We start from the raw sequence: 19,478 nt of genomic DNA, 5'->3' as shown, positions 1-19,478 counted from the left end.
CCACCTGAGGTTCTTTTTATAGCCAGAAATAACCATGACACAAATTAAGTGAGTTGAACAAGCCTGTGGAGTAAGTTAGAGGTGAAGCTGGAATTAATATCCAAGAGATCTGCTTCCCAGTGCCAAGTATACTATCTCCTATGAAAAATTGCAGATAGGAGTTCACGCTGGAATATTAGTCATTTAGGATGTGGGTACGAAACACACAGAAGACATAAAAATCCCTGCAGACCATTTGGAACATATTTAATTGGCTTTGTAGATAAATAACCTGCCAAAGATGGTGACAGCAAAAGGAAACCCCTTCACCTTCTGAAAGTGTTGGAGTTGAGCGTAATCATTCTTTTGGGGTGCTGCTTAGCTGAGAAGCAATTAGTGTCTGAATAAAGACTTAAGGGTGAGGTAAAGAACAGAGCAATGCTCATGAGATTTCAGCACACAGACATCATATACAAGGACATCATGCTCTGGGAAAAGTCGAGTGATAGTCCCTATCCCATCAGTAGCCCACTGGGTCAGCCCCTCCTTTCCCTGCTCTTTCATGCAGTACATCAGCAGGCTGAGTCCCCGTTGTTTTGCAAAGAGGTCTTCACCACTGAGTTGTCTCCCACATTATTATGAAAAATAGTTTGGATAATTTTCAATTTCATGTTAAATGCCTGTCTTTCATTCTAAAAGCATGGTTTCTCCAGTACAGTTGGAAATTTTGCTTCTGTTGGATCATCTAACAAGTTTGACAGTTTAATACAGTGAAATAACATTTATTTCAGTCAAGACATGCTCAGCTGCAGTAACTTTCTATCATTATTTAACATAAAAGTGAGAAAAAAAATTGTTTAAAGTCAATTTGCAACAAACAGCTGTTTCATTGTAAAAGTAAAATAGTTCGATCCCCTGCATTGCGAGATCACAGATAATGTGTTAAATGTAGGGAATAAGATCACTGTGATTACAAAACCAAGAAAAACAAACTTATGAATTGCACTTGGAAACTGCTCTAGACCACTGACTTAACCTGGTCAGCCATTTCTTACTGGATTTTCTGTAGCGATATATGTCAAAGCACCATCATTAGAGATCTTGCTTTGCCTTTAGTCAAATCTAGTAACAAACAATGTACAGAAGGAGTCCCAAACCTAGCAGGTGCACAGGAACACAGGCTGCCCAGCCCTCTTCCAACTGTATCCCCTGCTCCCATGATGGTTGTGTGCTGTGTGGTTCAGTTTGTTGGGCAGTTTGGGGCAGCAGGACCTCTTTCAGCCTCAAATGTGAGATTGGAAAAAAGTTTTGTGGCTTCACTATCATCTTTCATACTTTCACACCAACCTGAAAACTCTAGTGTCTACACTCAAAAAAGTGCTGTCATATCTTCCATCAGCTTACTGGATGTGGACTAAAAATGCATGATTCAAGAGGACACAGGAATGTGGGTATTGATGACTTTGTAGGATACTCTTTTTCAAGTAAAAGTATGATATATTGCAATTCATTTTACATACTCACTGATAATAATTCCAATTTTTCTCTAGAAATAAGTATTTTACAACTATGAATAATTCATAGGCACTTTTCGTGGAAGTTGATCCAAGACCTTACGATAAAAATCATTGCAGCAAAGTGCCATGAAAACAAAACCTAGGATGGCTCAGAGCTGTGTATGTTTATCTGACCATCAGAGGGAGTCTGGTCATTAATATAATTTAGATTAACGAATTGTTGATATTTATGAACATATCATAAATGGCTTCTTTGCTTAAGGGCTTTTTGGCTTTTTACTTTCTTATGTGCCTCTTTTATCACCATTAAATTAAAAGAACAAAACGGCTACCAGCGATGACTACATACTACCACTCAAGGCATCAGCATGCCTGTTTCATAATAGATAGAAATGGTTCAGGTGCTGTAAGTGTCAGTGTCACACTTGGTAGACCCCTTTACTGTTTCCAGCTCACTGGAGCTCTTAAGTAGTGGCCTGTCGGTGTGCCACAAGACATCTAATCATGCATCCATGTCTCCATTCATTGTCATTGGAACAGATGGAAAAGATCATAGCTGCCCATAAAGCTGCAATGTTACAGCTGGAAAATGACCACAGAGCCATTACTGAAGTACTGCAGAAGGAGAAAGACTGCAAGATTCAAGGTAAGCCAAAGACAACCCAATGGCTACAGAGCTATTCCAGAGCAGGAATTAGTGCTCTAGTGAGATTGTGTAAGCTTGGCTTTTCTTCTTCCAGAATAGATGATGCAATCTCTGTTGGTCTAGTGCTTTCATGTGGGGTGGACCACCAGGCTCATGCTAGGGATGAAGGAAGAGGTGCGTGCAGTGTGTACAGCATCTGACTTGGAACTGAGACTACCTGAGGGATCTTTGGGCCAAAGATAAGGCTTTCTCCATGGAACACTAAACATGGAGTCCAAATTCCACTTCATTTCACACACAGACTTTTCTCAAGAGCCTAACCCTTGGGTGCTCAGGAAGCTAGAGCTCATTGAACATCTCTGAATTTAGGTGTTTAAATGCCTACTACACTGCTTCTAAAAACAAAACTCATCATTTTCAGTAGCTAAAGTCTGGCCATGCTGAGTAGACCAAAGCTAGTGCAAATCTGCACCTCAGCACTGCTATCTTTATTTTGTGTTACGGTTTTCCATGGGGTTTGATGCTGCAGACAGAGCTGTTTCCTCCCCACCAGTTCAGTATCTAAATACATGTCTTGGTACATGCTTTAGCTGACATTTAACAGTTATCTGTACAATCTCCCTCTTTTATTTTACACCATAAGCTTAAGGGTCTGATTTTTAAATAGCTTTATTAGGTTTTCCCACAACTTTCCCTAAATTGAGCCATACTGCTTAGCTTTGCACTGTGTCAATTAGAGACATAATATATCTCTAACATATGACATAACATAAAAATAGGGAGCATAACGTGAGCTAAGAACAGTTTATTCCCTTCCCCTGTAGGCAGAGATGGTATCTGGCATAGCATTTTAAAATTAACATATACAGTTTTGCAAATAATAAAAAACCCTTCTTCCTTGCATGAGGATATTCTTATCTTTCCATTTTTGTTAGTATTCTCTGATGATAAAACTTGTCTGTGGTTTAGTAAGGGTCTGGTGGCCAGTTTGTGCTCCCTGCTCCTGGTGTGGGTATGAAATGCCCTCCTGTGCATGGAAAAGGCACTGCAGCAGCTGCGGGCTAGTGCGCTGTAAAGAGAGCGCTGGAGCATCAGTATTATTAATGCTGTTACTGTGGCTAGTGAGCAATGATTAGAAGGCAGAACCCCATGGGAATGAGGGTAAAGACACAAAAAATAAGAGTGTCTGTATCCTAAAAAGCTAGGTGCTACTGCTGTACTGAATGACAGTTTGATGTCATTGGTTTGGAGATTAAACTTTATTCCACTTTGGTTATTAAACTTTTGGTTATTACTAAGTCCAGGGTGAGTTGTCCTAGTAGTGAAACCTTTAATCATGTAATATAAATGGAGGACTTCTTTGTCTTCAGACTCTGTCCATCTCAATCATGGAATAAATCTCACAGGTCATCTGTCACAGCTTCTGGAGAAGCACTGTCATTTGCATTTTTGCATCCTGAGTTGCTGGCTCCCATCTCAATCTCCCGAAAGAAATTACAACCCAAGCTTTTAAATATATCTATTTTAAAATCTTTGCTTTGGGGATATTCACCCTGAATAGGGTCAAACTGACCCTTTTCAGATCAGAGCCCTGGGAGCCAGGAATTCTGTGCAGTTCTGAAAAATCAGAATCCAGTCACACAGATACAGAGACACCTGCAACCACTGAAAGATAAGAAAATCCTGATCCTCAAAACATTCACCTAAGGTTGCAGAGTATATTACTACCGGTTTCCTAGTCAATCTCCGTGCCCTAAAACTGCATCCTGAATTGCGCTTGGTTCGTAATGTCTGCACTCTCGGACCCTGGTTTGCTGGACTTCACTTAGCAATGCCATGTCTGTGTATCTTCCCCAGAACTGAATGCCGCTCACAGTCTGGAAAAGGCTCAATTAGAAGAGAATTTTGAAAAACTGCGGCTGTCACTCCAGGTTAGCAGTTTCATTATTTCCCACCCCTGTAACGATGTGGCGGGGCAGCCCCAGCCCCCTTGCCAGCTGCCAGCACACCAGGCTATTGCTTCTTACCAGCTATAGTACCTCTCGTCCTCTGCCTGTCCAAACTGGGATCTAGCAGCAAAGGTGCCCCCTCAGTCTTTTTCCTTCCACTTGGCTGGTTCAGCAAAATACTGTCTGAAAGAGAAGAGAGGGCAAACCTAAAGGGATGAAAAGGCAGCTGGATAAAGCAAAGAAATGTCCTTTTGACCCTGCTGGTTGCTGGCCCAGCACAAGGAACAAAGCTGAGCTCTTCCCTGCATGGTGGGGAGGGCTCTGGCACCTGCGGCAGCTGTGAGCATCACCTTGTCTGCATGGTACCTTCTGGCAGGCACCCACAGGGCTCAGAAATGGTGAGCTCTCCCTGCCTGGCCGTGTGCCTGTGCTTTAAACTCTTCCCTGCTGCCCAAGTGTGGCAGAGCTGGTCCCACGTTGTAGAAACATCTCCGTTCCCACCGGAGGGCAATGCAGTCGCTGATGAGGGATGTCCCACGGCTGGCCTTGCTCTGCAGTCAGGCTATGGCCAGCCAGGGTCAGCCCTGTACATCACGTCCCCTATTCCAGTATTTAACACCAAGTTAGAGATCAACTTGGCTTTTTCAGTCCTGCTAATAACTCCATGCTGTTTGCACTCTCTAGATGAAGAAATCCCAGGGAATGGAGAGCAGAAGCATCCCCTTGTGGTTCACATTTAAGTTTGAAAATCTGGTGTGAACAAGTAAAGATGTCACAGCAAATAATGCAAGCTTTGTTTGATTTCATAGGCACAGATGAATTACAGTTTTTAAACCCCCTGACTAGCACATACTGCTGCACGCAGCAACTGTCACTGCCTTCCTCATGCTGCTGTGACAGTTCAAGGCATGTCAGCAGTTTTTGCAATAAGCGTTGATGTAATGTTACAGCCAAGAAATTACATACACGAAAGATAAGAATACCAGTTTCACAGCAACTGTGTTTTTTGCAGGTGTTGTATAGAGAGAGGTAACAGGAATGCCTTCGATCGTAACAGAAATATGATTGCTTAAAATAATGTGTTGTTTCTGCGTGTAACTCTGAGATGAAACAACAGTCATTTGAAGTCCGCACCACTAACTCATCATTGCTTGTTACCATGTTAGAAGTATAGAAAGGTGAAGGAAGCAGGGATGGGATAACTGTCACCTTATTCAGACTCTAGGAACCACAGCAATAATCTGTCATGCCTCTGTTATAAATGCCAGCTTCTTAAGGAAGGGCACAGTGGTTCTCATCCAGCCCAGGGTGCTGGGGTGGTTTAGCATCAAAGACATTTCATGAACTAGGGCCAGCCAGTGTGTCATGGTTTAATCCCAGCCAGCAAATAAGCCCCATGCAACTGTTTGCTCACTACCCCCACAGTGGGATGAGAGAGAGAACTGGAAGAGTAAAAGTTAGAAAACTCATGGAGTTGAGATAAAGACAGTTCAATAGGTAAAGCAGAAGCCGCGCACGCAAGCAAAGCAAAACAAGGAATCCATCCCCCACTTCCCACGGGCAGGCAGGTGTTCAGCCATCCCCAGGAAAGCCGGGCTCCATCACGCATAACAGCTACTTGGGAAGACAAACACCATGCCAAACGTTTCCCCCTTCTTCTTCCCTCAGCATGACGTCCCATGGTATGGAATATCCCTTTGGCCAGTTCAGGTCACCTGTCCTGGCTGTGTCCCCTCCCAGTTTCCCGTGCCCCTCCAGCCCTCTCACTGGCAGGGGCTGAGAAACTGAAAAGTCCTTGACTTGGTATAAACATCACCTAGAACACAAACCCATCAGTGTGTTGTCAACACTGTTCTCACACCAAACCCAGAGCACAGCCCTGCACCACCCACTAAGAAAATTGACTCTATCCCAGCTGAAACCAGGACACAGTGTCAGCCAGCTGCAGGCATTACAAGGATTTTGAGATTCCCTGAGGCACTGGATTATCAAAACGCTGGGTGTTCAAGTGGCCTTAGGTAAAAAAAAACACCTTGCAGGGATTTCTAGGCCTTGTTCAGCTCCCCTGGTAGTTTCACAGTGCAGATTGACTCGTACGAGTGTAAGAGGGGTGATAGCATGGCTGGTGTGTTCATTACTGTGTCTCCCCTCCAGGACCAGATAGACACCCTCACTTTTCAAAAACAATCTCTTAAGGCCAAAGCCGACCGATTTGAAGAGGCTCTGAAGGAAAAAACAGAGGAACAACTGAAGGTAAATGGCAACTATATACAGTCACATCACACGATTCAGTGGATAGCAATAGGATCCCGCCCCAGATCTCGAACTCTGAGGAGGAGTCAGAAAGTCCAGAGCCATCATTTTTTGATTTTACTTCTTTTTCTTTATTCTTTCATCCAGCATTTGCAGCTCTGTTTCCAAAACATTTCATTGACTCCATCTAGTATGACCTTACTGCTGTCTATTCTTGTTCCCTTTCTTCCTCTCTTTGTCTTTACTTTTTTCACATTTAGATTTCTTTTTTTTTGGTGCCTTCTGAACCAAATTCTTTGGTATCCCTGTATTCTTTCATTTTTTTCTGGACTTGCAGGGGACAGCCCTGTCATATGAAGTATATATTCAATTGCTGTCTACTGGGGATGTGCTGGTTCTTTTTACAGTGTGTAAGTAAACACACACTACAGTTATCTATCTGAAATGAAATAACCCTGAAATGACTCCCCAGAAAGTTTTCTTTTAACTTGGGGCATTTCAGTTTGTTCACAGCACAACCCCATGGATAGCTGTATCAACATGACAGAGGGGACAGAATAAAAATAGTGGGGTGAGCAAGGGGCTCAGTGAGTTTTTAGGTGAGAGAACTCCTTAGGAAAGGAGTGCGCATTTCTGAAGCAGGCTTGGCTGTGGGAAACAAGTAGCATCAGTCCCTTTCCACCTCTGCTGCAGTATTTAAATTACATGAAAGGACAAATTCTGCTGTGTCACAGTAATGTTAATGCCAAGTACCACCAGGTAGTTCACCGCTGGAAAAATCCAGAACAGCTTAAGTCAGCAACAGTATTTCATCAGCCTAATTCAGAGTGCCTCTTTGGCCCATGGGTTGAACCCTAATATCCCCTACATCTGAAGTTCTTGAGCAGAGGAGGAACTTTTTCCCAACAGATCTGATCTTTGTTAACAGCACTGTGATTCAGTGGTGCAGGCAAGGCAGAACACTCATTTTCACCTTTGGCCCCCTTGTCTAGTTTCCTTAGCTTTATGTTAGTACTTGTCCCAAGCCAAAATACCTGCACGAGCATAAAACACCTCATGCAGTTCCCATGCTACCAGTACAAATGAAGTTGCTGAACAACCTGGCATCCCATCTTTCTAGCCACAAGGCTGTCCAGCCAAAGGGGTGGCCCAGGAGAGAATATCAGGGTTCAGATGGGCTGTGGAGGTCCACATCCAGGTGCTTTTCACATCACTGAGATTCCTAAACCACCGGGTGCACTGAGGAAAATTTATCTTATGGCTGAAGATGCATTTATGGCTTACAGATATCCAAATCACTGGTATATTTCCTAGATTGTACGAGCTCCATATCTGCACTTAGAAAATGATTTGAGGAGCTTAAAACATGTTCTGGAAATGAAGAACCAGCAGATTCACCAGCAGGAGAAGACCATCATGGAGCTAGAAAAAAATGTGAGTTTTCATTTTTCCTCCAGAGGAGGCATCATGGAGGTAATAAAGTAAAAGTTACAGCAGATAAACTTAAAAGAGGTGAGAAAACACAAGAGGCTGGGGCAAGACACAGTCAAAGAATTTCGTAAATGCCTATATATTGTGTTGTCCCACTGTCAGCCTGTATAGCCGCTTCTACTGTACCATGTCTCAAGTTTTCCCTCAGTGGGATCTTTTCCCATCCCTTCACCCACCCATGATACCCTTGACTTCTCCCACACATCCGTTGATCTGTATTGCTTTTCCATGCAATACCTGCTCAGCCTATTCTGTTAGACAGTGACGTGAGTGGTGTAAGAAGGATGGAGGAAGGGGAACTTTGTGGTAGTCCAGAGCTTCGTCTTATACACCAGCCTGTACCATATGCCCCTACAGGAGTCAGGTTCAGGGCTGGAAAGGACAGTTGGCGGAAGGTTGAATCATGTGTGTCTTGCTGCTGTTCGTGCAGGTACTTGGGGAGCTCCCAGCTGCAAGTATGAATTAGCAATATTCAGCAAGCACTCCCTAGCAAGGCTTACGCTAGGAAACGTCTCTCTAACCCTAAAGTAATGCTTTGCTGCAGCCTCTGCTGTTTTCTTTCTTTGCTTGTGGGGGTCCATATCAAAGAATTCCCCAGTTCACCACCAGTTATATTTTGTGTTGGAAGGGGGATTCATTTTGTAAGGCATAACTTACAGTGACAGTACATGCGTAGTGTGGTGACAGGATGAGGCAATACCGCAGCTGGTTCAGCACAGCATTCAGCAAGATTTGTTTCCATTTACGGGGAAATTTGAGAACTCTGATGATTACTTTGCTGAACAGAGATGCCTAAGTAAGTGGATGTAGAGAAAAGTGCCTTTTTACAACTGGGGCTTGTTAACTGTGCTCCTTCCAACACTCCTGGAGCTAAGCCAGATCCTGAAAACATGCATTATAGTGTTATACTGAAAAACCCCCACCCAAACAACAGCCTGCATAGTTCCTGGTCATTTAGCTACTTTTGCTAATGAGCCACATATGAGCATACAGTCCTGCTGTTGCCCTTTATTGCAGTAAAACACTGAATTTACTATGGTCCAAAGACACAGCAGCTTTCTGTTTAAAGATCTCCTTTTATAAGTGCCAGAACATCTACAGAGCATCTCCAAATGCTCTGAAAGATGGAGTGCCTCATAAGGGAGCAGGAGGGCATTTCAAATACAGGGTCAGGCTTGGCTCCTTGTCTGCTGAAAGGGAGACTGGAAATGAAGGTGGCAGGAGAGGAGTGGTACAGGGTGAGGGTTGCAGCAGACAGGGAAGGAGATGCACAGGTCTCCCGTGCTTCATGCTGGCATAGCTACTACTTACTAAAACTATTGAGGAAGCAGGTGCCCATGACAGCGATTCCTCTCTCAGAGCATTTCAAAACAGGCCCAGAATCTTTGCTCTGCTCTAACATAATATACTGGGTTAGGCCAGAATATCTGAGAATCAGGAGTATCCTTTATGGTTACATGCATAGACTGGAAACCACTGCATAAAACTGATGCCTTTGCTGTAAAGTGTGAGTTGTTGCTAACTCCAATGCACAATATTTTGGTTCTTTATAAAAGATTGGAAAATTCAATAATCAAGCTTGTACAGAGATAAGGTTACTCTGTGCTATCTTGTTTTCTTCCAAGTGTTGAATTCAGCAAAATTCAAACTGCTGGAAAATTAAGAACTAAGGTGATAAAGTATGTAAAATTCAAAACTTGGGAAAAGCAAGGCATCTGAGGCTGTGGTACATGCCTATAAACATCTTACTGATGTTTTAATACACTGCTATTGACATCCTCAGACTCTGTCCTTGAACTGTCCTGAGTGAAAGCTACCTACACTTGGGATAGGATTCATTTCACTTAATTGTAGCTTATAGTTAAATGTCTAGTTTAAGCCTGTCATTTAAGCCGACACTGTCAGCAGTGGAGAGGAGTGTCTCCAAAGTGCAGATCACCTCATGTGCGTGCAGCACCAGGCTAAGGCTGCCGCTGGATGTAATCTGCCTTGTTGGGTAACTCTTTCCTCCCCATAACTGGGAAATCATAATCCTAGAGGTTGGACGCCAGACATTTGTGTCTGGTGAGGTTAGTTGAGCTGGATGATACACATCATACACCTTGCACTCCTCCTTCGTCACTAGACTGACCACTCACACCACAGTGCCCTTTCCATGCTGGGCACCCCCATGGTCCCCAAGTGCCAATAGCTCCCTGCCCAAGAACAATGGCTGGTAATGTTGGCTCCTGAGGGTAAAAGTTGTGGGGGCACCACCGAGGAAGATGTTTTATTTGTGCTGGACAAGACTAAGACCCTCCTGCTCCTCAGTTAGGAGTAAGGGATAGTTCAGCTCTCCCCCTACTCAAGGCTCTGCTCATGACGCCACTTACTTCACCAGTATGATGTGTTGTGTCAGACCTCTAAGTGTCAGCTGCAGTCAAGATTACTATCTCCATCTATTCTCAAATTTTAGAAGTTGCTCTAGGGACAAATGAGATAAAGAACAAATTCTCTTGGATCCAGTGTTGGGCTTTCTTCAGACTTAACCAATCTTCTTTTGTTGCAGGCTGAAAAAAATATAAAACTGGTAGAAAAAATCACCGTGCTGCAACAGCAGAATGAGGAACTGAGAGCCAGGATTGAGCAAAATACTGTCATAACAAGGTTTGTGCTGATATTTGCAACCTGTCTGAGCTTGAAAGGAGGCTGCAGATCTTAATTGCCCAAGGCTGACTCTTATTTCAGAAGGGGAAAATCTTACTTCCTCCTGAAAGTGTATTGGTGTCCTGATCTGCTTGTTTTGTTAAAAAATCCTTTTTGTGTCAGGGTTTGCTTACTTTATCATAAGGAAGGCCACATATCTGTCTGTGTATTTCCATGATTTTGACATGCTGCTGAGGGCCAGTTTTCCAGTGGCTTCTGATCTCAGTGTCAGTGCCCTTAGACCCATCAGTCAGTGGGTAGCAAGGATGGAAAATGGGGCAAATTCAGGAGAGACATCCTAATGATGCCACTGTCACCCAGGTGGGGTTATTCATTGGTGGAGTTTTTTCGTCTGCACTGTCTGTGTTCATCCTTGTCACAACTTGACAAAGGTATCGAGGTTCCTTGTGTTAGGTGGTATAGAAATAGAGAAGGGTAGGACAGTCCCTGCCCCAGAGAGTTTGTAGTCTGCTGTAAGGCAAAGGATCACAGCTGGAGCCAGGCAGAAGGGGTACCAGGGGGAGATGCTGGAGCTGAACTTGTCCCAGCACACCCGCTGCCTAGCTGATGTTGTTGCCATAAATTATGCCATTGGACTAAAATGCAGTTTAATTATAGCTGTCTTTTTAAAGCTGCAGCATCTCATCTCTGATTTTAGATTTTGTCTTTCTAGTGTCTCCTTTATTAATGACTCAGCCTTTAAAAATTGTCTCCTGCATGAAGATATTTTAAAAGGGCAGCATTATTTGTACTAACAATTAGATTGGGGTGAGGATTATATTTCCTCTCACCTGACTGTAAATACCTGTAACACAAATGTCACTGTCTGAGGTGGGTGTCTACAGCCTTTCTGTGCTTGGGGAGGAAAAACCAGGAATTTTTAAGACCTGGTTCACCAGACCAGTTTGAGGCACCTGCTTTTGGGCTGGATGAATTGTGGTCTGGAAGTGGCAGTCTCTCTCCACACCTGTGACAGCAGCCAGGGTGCCTGGTTCAGTGCCTGGCATCTCCGCATTGCAGCTACCTGTTTCTGGTTGCATCCGGCCAGCGTCCAGCTGCAGCACTTTGCTTCTTGCTTGTAACTATGTAGGTACTGGTTTTAAAGAACATCTTTTGAGAGAAATTCTGAATTTGAGGTCAGCCTGGAAAGTCAGCTTAGAGGACAGTCGTTTTTAACTGTTACAGTTTGGGGACAGCTATAGAGACGGTGTCAGCCAGGGTTTTAAAGTCAGAGTTACTAAAACATGCAGTTTCCTGGCAGCAGTAGCCACCTCGACTGCTTATTTCTGTTGTACTGGCACCGCCTGGGAAGAGGCATGAACAAGCTTGGGGAGCTGTCCTTGCTAGGGAACAGTGCAGATTAGGGCTATTTCTGCTGATTCACAGTACGGATGCCCAGACATCTGTGGCAGACCAGCAGCAGCAAGAGGAGGGAGGGCAGCAGGAGGGATGGGAGCCAGAGCAAAGCTAGCCTTTGCAGCATGGCCAGGAGCTGGGTCCCAGAGGCAGCGGCGGGCTGAGGGATGCACCACAGAGATATCTCCAATCATAGCCAAGGGCAGGTACAGAGGAAGGGAGATGAGCCTTGCAGGTGGGTCATGCGCCAGCTTTGGACACAGGAGCTCTACAGAGCCTCTGCTGGGACTTCCCCACGTGCTTGAATAAATCATCTGATTTCCCAACGTCTGAGATTCTCCCTCCAAATCCATCATATTTTTTTTGGTCCTTTGGCCTAAGGATGTTTGAGAAATGGTAGTTTCTAGCACCCTAGAAGTGAAGATGACCAGGGGGGTGTCTGGTCTCTGTCAGCATAGCTCAGGTACCTGACCCAAGCACCTTCCCCTGCTTCCTATCATGTCAGCGTGCCTCTGCAGACCAATGTGGGTTTATGGCTGTGATTTGTTACAGCTGCTTAAATTGTCAGGAGGCTGTCAGAGGAACACGTCTGATCCTAAGTCTGCAGTGCTAGGGATAAATGTCCCCTTAGATGGGTTAGGTCTAAAATTGGAACATGTGTCTCAAGATACAAACTTGCATAGTGAGAACACATTTGCTTTTATATTGCCTCTCTTCCTCCTCCTGCCTGAATGATGAAGAGGGGCTGAATGGGCGTCTGTATCTCATAAGCAGTGATGCTGCATCTATTCACCTCCCTCCCCACGGTGCGGCAGAGGCAGATAGAGCTTGGCTGAGCTGAAGGCAGAGGCCTTGCTGAAGGATACGGGCACTGCTGGCTGTGCCAGCTGCCTCTGTCTCCAGGAGGCATGAAGCTGGCTCTGCCTGTGTCCGGTCAAGTCACGTCAGGTGACACAGTGTAAATTCCCAATGAAATGTGCACAAGGCTAAAATAAGCAGCACAACAAGCAGCAGCTCCTTTCTCCATCTGCATGCCAAAGCAGGTCTCTCTGGAGGACATGTCCACATGCCGCATGGTGTGTTCGTAAGCACCTGGCTGCAAGGCTCTTTTCTGCTCAAACATCTCCCCACTTACCTGCAGGTCATGCATATAACTTGCAGCCTGCCTCTGCCAGCACATTGCAGTGTGCATTAGTGCTGCAAAGTCTGTTGTGTGAGAGTCCAGAGGACACTGATACCATGCTTTCTACTATACCTCTAGCAAGCAGCATTAGCCCTCCAGTGTGTAGAAGACTAATGCATGCTGATGGGCTGTGCTTGCCTCCTCCGGTCAGTGCCTTTAGCAGAAGAGGGAGCTGAGCCCTTCACCGTGCTCTGAGGTCTGTGCTGGTGTGACAAGCCTGTTCCTAATACCCAGATGAGCTTTACCAGCCACTCACACACTAAAAGCTACACAAAGGCAGGGAAGGCATGTGTTTGGGTTTTGTTTTTCCCCCTCAGTGAATGCTGGCTGCAAAAGGATGTAGTAGGGCTTTGTGTATATCTTTTATGGCATGTCTTGTTAGAAACTGCAAAAGAAGAAGTAATTCCCTGTGTGGCAAGAGTTTTTCTATGGAGTTATTTCTTCAGGGTGAGCTCCCATGTGGAATTTCTCATGTCTGTTAGATCATGAGTTCATGCCACAGCTGGTTCCCCAATGGGACCGTGAATAGGATATTCATCCTCTACCAGGCAAGCAGCTTTCTGAAAACTTCTGCCAGCTTGTGTCTTTTAGTCCTTCTACTCTGCTAGCCACTGCTTCATGGCTGAAAACGTCCAGAGTGGTAGAGCAGACATATTCTTGATCACCTGAGCTCCATTTCTGTAGGAACTGAGGCTAAAAAAAGCAAGATATTCTTATTAAATGGTTTTTAAACAAAATTAGAAATGCCAACCCCACCATTTCAGAGACTTTTGATGACCCAAGGAGAGTGGACCAGCAGTCCATGACATCTGCTATGTGCTTCAGGCTATAGCCAGAAAAGGAGTTGTCCAGAATTTCATGTGTGTATCCAAAATCCACACCCAGCTGCTGCTGAACCCTGGAAATACTTAGTGGGGGAGGATAGGCGCCTCCCTGTTCATTTCTGTAAAATTCTAAATTGCCTGTAAACCAGGTTAGGTACATGCCCAGAGCTGCCCCAGGCTGATCACGTCACGACCTGGCTCCTGCCCAAGTGTAATGGGGCTGCAGAAGCCAGATGTTCTTGCACGCATCCTCCAGCATGGTGGTGTTGCCAGCACATGCCCAAAACACATCTCAATCAGTCCCACAGTCTGCCTGCACTGCCCCATTTCTTTTCAAACCAGTCACTTGGTTAGATGAGAGCAGACTTACTGAGGTTATGATGCCCATAGGAGGTTTCCATGCCCTACTTCCCAAAACACCATCAGGTTTTAGGGCATGCTGGAGAAAACATCTCCCTGGTCCTCGCAGGTAAAGTTTCTCTGGTGCTGCAGTCAGGAATAGAGGGTTTGTTAGGACCAAGGAAGAAGGAGCTGGAGAAGGACCCATAGCCTCATGACCATTTACAGAGGAGAGGGAAGGCCTCGAAGCTGAGCTGCATCCTACATCAGGACATCAGCTAAAAACGCATGGAGGGCACATGCTCCTTTCCCTTTCTGTGCAGTAGCAGCTAGTTGGAAAAGCCAGGGATGCAACTGCTCTCTCTCACCTCTTTGTTCTTGCTCTGCCACTCCACAAATGCTCTTCGGCTCATGGCACAGCTTTGGTGGCAAGGTTGAGAAACAAGGGTGAGTTACAGCTGTCCACAGAGTTGGGACTTTGGATTTTCATCCTCAGTCAGGCAGAAGAAGGCCTAAAACTCAGGACTGTCCCTCTCTGGGGACTGCTGTAGCTGCTGTTCTGCTTTGGAGAAAAAAAATGGGGCAGCATTGCAAGCACCTCTGGGTTGTGAAATGCCACAGGACAAAGGTGGCTGAAGCTAGGCATTGAAGCTGGGGAGAAAGCAGGATTTAAGGAGCCCACTTGCGCTTTGTGCTGCTTAGTGGTCATCTGCAGAGGTGTCATTGCTGTGGCAGACCATGATGGTTTGATCTCTGAAGCCCCTTGCCTTGGTGCAGAAACAGAAGCCCTGCCCAAGGAGTTGCATATGCCAGGAGCACAAGTGCCCACTGACCCAGGCACTTGCTGGGTCAAAAGCCCATCTAAGCTTTGGCAGCTGAGCTGCCTCAAGGAGGTGTAGAGCAAAGACACAGGCACACCCGGACACAGTCAGGCATTGGGCCCAGCTGTGACTTGTGGAGATGCTGTTTTCGCCCAGCAGTGAAGAGAACCGGGGACATCTGTGCCCCAGCTTGGGCAGCTCAGTTGCAGCCCTAGGGGCAGGTGGATGGGATGGGATTGAGGTGCTCGGGGTCCTGCCTGGCCCTGCCTCTTGTGTAGTGCTGGCTGCGTTAATGCCACCATGTTGTCCTATTTCCCTCTCCAGGCAATTGTCAGAGGAGAATGCTAATCTTCAAGAATATGTTGAGAAAGAAATGGAGGAGAAGAAGAAGCTGAGCAGGACTAACGAAGAGCTCCTCTGGAAGCTGCAGGAGGGAGAAGCCATGAGCCCTGTGAAAATCTCATCCCCATCATCCACTTCTTTTTATCGCTGCGCATCAGGGGACTCCTCTCCAGTAAAAGTCAGAACCTTGCGGCGATGACTCAGCACCTGTACGCCAAAGGTTCCCTGCCTTCTATGCATTTCCAGTATGCTAAATGCTAAATACATCCAAGGAAGTATTACCATCAACAGGCGCCCAGGGTTCATGATTGCAAGCATGCTCAGTAGCTGCATAGCTTTACACTAGGCAGGGTACTCTTACAGTCCCCATATAGGAGCTCTTGGTTCTGACATGTTGATTAGGGTAGCAAAAAAGATAGCAAAAAGCTAGGACAGCAGATAGCAAAATGTTTAGTTTGATGTGTTAACATTTTAACTATGGTTAGAGCCAAAAGTTGGAAAATACTATATTAGTGGTTCATCAGAATGAACTTTTGCTGCAGTATTTCAGGTTAGTTGCAAATACAGTTCAAGTTGTGAATATTTCTGTATATGTGTCTGTGTTTATATACATGTATGTATTGTACCTTTATACCTATATATAGACGCACACACATATATGTAGTTGAAGATGTTCTGAATTGCATTTTTTATATTATTGGATACTACTAAGTGCTGATATATTTTCATTACAGTCAGCAGTTTTCTAACTTGTGCCTAAGACTTGTATCTAAACAAAATACATTTCTGTTTAGCCTCCCAGGAATATTTATACCCAACCTAGAAGAAAGTTACACAGAAGTAGAAGCGCCTTCCAAATGACCACCAAGTGGTACTCTATAAACATGAACACCAGCGACTTTGAAATTCTGAGACAGTACTGCCTTTGAAACCATCACCTTTGCATTGAACACCAGATAACATATACATACCATTCACTGCTTTTTAACTCTTTGCATTAATCTTGTAAGTGGAGATAGGCTAAATGTGAGAAAAACCAGAGGGGTTTGGTAAATTTGATAGAGGTTACTCGTTAACATGTTTCAGTTTTAGTGTCTAAATCCTAGTTAGCTCTTACCTTTATTTACTTAGTCCCGATTTGGATTGAAATCTCTGGTTGTACGTTCCTGAACATTTTGATTTATTTCAAGTCTTGTAAGCAAAGAGAAAAGAAATTGTTCATCCTTGACCTTTGCTGGCCGAGAGGTTTCCAGTATTAGGATGAGATACTGGGAACCTGCTAGGGCTCTAGGCTCCTCCTATCTGAAACACCAAATAGAGCACAGTGGATTACATGGGTGCAAACGAGGTCAGAACTTCTTTCCTTCCACATACATATATTATCTCAGATTGCTAAAGCTTACCCAAAGGTACGGAGCACTTTGAAGATTCACGGAAAAGAGTAGCTAAACTGCCTTTAACTGCACTGCCTAGGAGCAAAAAAAAATTCATCCAGGCTTGAGGTGACCTCCACTCGAGGGGGTGGGGAGACCAAGGAGTGGCTGGGCTGGGACAGGCTGCAAGATCCTCATGGGCACAGCTAGGAAGAAAAAAAAAAATAATCCCCCAATATTTTTTTTTAAAGAAAAAGAGAAAGCGAGCTGTGGAATGCTTTTTCTATTCAGCTTGGGCAAAGAGCCTGCATTCATTCCTGCTCTGAGTACCAGGGACAAAGTAAGCAGGAGATGGTACATGCAGCAAATCCCTGGGGTGCGGGAGTGCTGCAGGGAGCGTGGCTCTCCTACTTGCGTGTGCATTGGCACCGGCATACCCTGCGTGAGCAGAGGTGGGATTGTACAGCCTTGCCATACTGCTCGGATGGGAGCTGTGCTTTAGTTTTCCTGGGAAGTAGTCAGGATTCACAGACTGCAGCTTAGATACAGCTTCAATCACAGTCGAAGCACCTGTGGCCTGTTCCACAGCATTAAAACAAAAAAAAGGTGATTTTTTTTCATCCTTTTTAGAGGAATTTATTTTTGTAGCAGCTTTTGCATGATAGCGTGATACTGAGTAAACTGAGCATCTTGTTAGACTAGATCATGCCACAGCTACTGCTGTTGTACTATTGAAATCCATTACTAGATTTTAGTGTGTCCAGCAAGTACAACTTCAAAGTAACATAGATACCTAGCACACACATGCACACAAAGTCCCTTCTTACCAAGTACAATTTTAATCACTTTCATACTTGCTAAATGCACAGATAACAGCAATACCTACTGCATTGTCACATTTCATCTTGCCAGTGCTCATACCATGAGATCATAGGATCATGGAATGGTTTGGGTTGGAAGGGACCTTTAAATATAATCTAGCCCAAACACTCTGCCACGGGCAAGGACATTGTCAACTAGATCAGGTTGCTCAAAGCTCCATCCAACCTGGCCTTGAGCCCTTCCAGGGATGGGGCATCTACAACTTCTCTGGGCAACCTGTTCCAGTATCTCATCACCCTCATTGTAAGGAATTTCTTTCTCACAGCTAATCAAACCCTACCGTCTTTTAGTTTAGAACCATTGCACCTTGTCCTGTCGCTACAGGCCCTGGTAAAAGGTCTCTCTGTATTTCCTATAGGCCTGCTTTAAGTATTAAAGGCAGCAATAATGTCTCTCAGGAGCCTTCTCTTCCCCAGGCTGAACAACCCCAGCTCTCTCAGTCTTTCTCCCCAGGAGAGGTGCTCCATCCCTCTGATCATTTTTGTGGCCCTTCTCTGGCCCTGCTCCAAGAGCTCCATGTATTTCCTTTGCTGAGGACTCCAGAGCTGTAAGCAGTACTGCACATGTGGTCTCACCAGAGCAGAGGGGCAGGAATGTAGAGGAGATGTAGACCAGGAGTCCTCAAACTTTTTAACCAGGGGCCGGTGCACAGATGCAGTGGCAGGCAGTCATCTGCAGCTGCTTGGTTTCCCCCCCCAACCCCTGGCGGGGGGGGGGGGGGGCAGGGGGGGGGGGCTGTATCTAGCCCACGGGCCATAGTTTTGAGGACCCCTGATGTAGAGGAATGAAGCTGGGTTAATTATCATTGATAATATACAGCTGTGGGCTGGCTTGAGGCGGTGGGTTGGCTGATGTGGATAATGTGCAGCTGTGGCTGGTTCCTGCTAAGAAGTTTAATAGCACTGAGGAGCACTGGATGAAGAGATACTTAGAAGAAGCAGAGGGGGAGAAAGTGTGCCCTGCATGTAGGAGAGACAAGGAGAGGTTCTAGGAGAAGCAGAGGGCCTGGATGAGGAGAGGTTGGCTGGAAGAGGAGCCCAGAGAAGGAAGGAAGAATCCAGATGCAGTAGAGGCAAGAAACAGAGTGGACTGGCCTAATGAGGATGAAGAAATGGTATGGACAGCAGATGAACTTCTGAAACCTTGTGGGGGATTGGTGGCTGTGCTGGGGAGAGGTGCAGAAAGTACTCATTGAAGTTAACCTGGTATGGGATAGTAAAAGCCTTGTGGCCATCTAGTTTTGACAGTGCTGCAACACAGGATCACCTCCCTCGACCTTCTGGCCACCTTTCTTTTGATGCAGCCCAGGATATGTTGGCCTTCTGGGCTGTGAGCACACATTGAGCACTGCAGAGGGGTCTGGGCAGTCTGATGAGGAGCAGCTGAGGGAGCTGGGGGTGTTCAGCCTGGAGAGGAGGAGGCTGAGGGGAGACCTTATCGCTCTCTGCAGCTGCCTGAAGGGAGGGGGTAGGCAGGTGGGGTTGGTCTCTTCTCCCACAGAACAAGAGATAACGGCCCCAAGTTATGCTAGGGGAGGTTTAGATTGGATATTAGGAAAAATGGGGAAAAGGTGCTAGGTCAGGAGTTAGCAGGGCTCATTGAGAGAGCTTTAAACTAGATTCAAAGGGGGAAGGGAATAAAACCAGGCTTACTAGAGATCAGCCTGGGGGCAGCATGCAGGTGCTGGATGGGAGATTGATGCCAAAAAATGGGCAACAAACAGAAGGAGCTGGAAGTCATCATGCAGCAGGAAGACTATGACATGGTCACCATCATGGAAACCTGGTGGAAAACTCACATGACACGAGTGCTGCAAAAGATGGCTACAAACCCTTCAG

At 45.4% G+C, this 19,478-nt stretch overlaps 1 protein-coding gene across 1 annotated transcript in view; it reads left to right on the top strand.

Moving 5' to 3' along the window:
• Positions 1–18,352, top strand: part of MTUS2 (microtubule associated scaffold protein 2) — a 317,018-nt gene extending 298,666 nt beyond the window's left edge. Inside the window, exons 11-16 of the mRNA XM_040584399.1 lie at positions 2,037–2,142; positions 4,000–4,073; positions 6,246–6,344; positions 7,659–7,778; positions 10,384–10,481; positions 15,368–18,352. Coding sequence (XP_040440333.1) covers positions 2,037–2,142; positions 4,000–4,073; positions 6,246–6,344; positions 7,659–7,778; positions 10,384–10,481; positions 15,368–15,584 — 714 coding nt within the window. The 3' untranslated portion in view covers positions 15,585–18,352. The remainder of the gene's footprint in view (positions 1–2,036; positions 2,143–3,999; positions 4,074–6,245; positions 6,345–7,658; positions 7,779–10,383; positions 10,482–15,367) is intronic.
• The last annotated feature ends 1,126 nt before the right edge of the window (positions 18,353–19,478 follow it).

The sequence above is a fragment of the Falco naumanni genome, chromosome 2, assembly GCF_017639655.2.
Source record: "Falco naumanni isolate bFalNau1 chromosome 2, bFalNau1.pat, whole genome shotgun sequence".
NCBI lineage: Eukaryota > Metazoa > Chordata > Aves > Falconiformes > Falconidae > Falco > Falco naumanni.
This window is presented reverse-complemented; position numbering and strand designations above follow the sequence as displayed.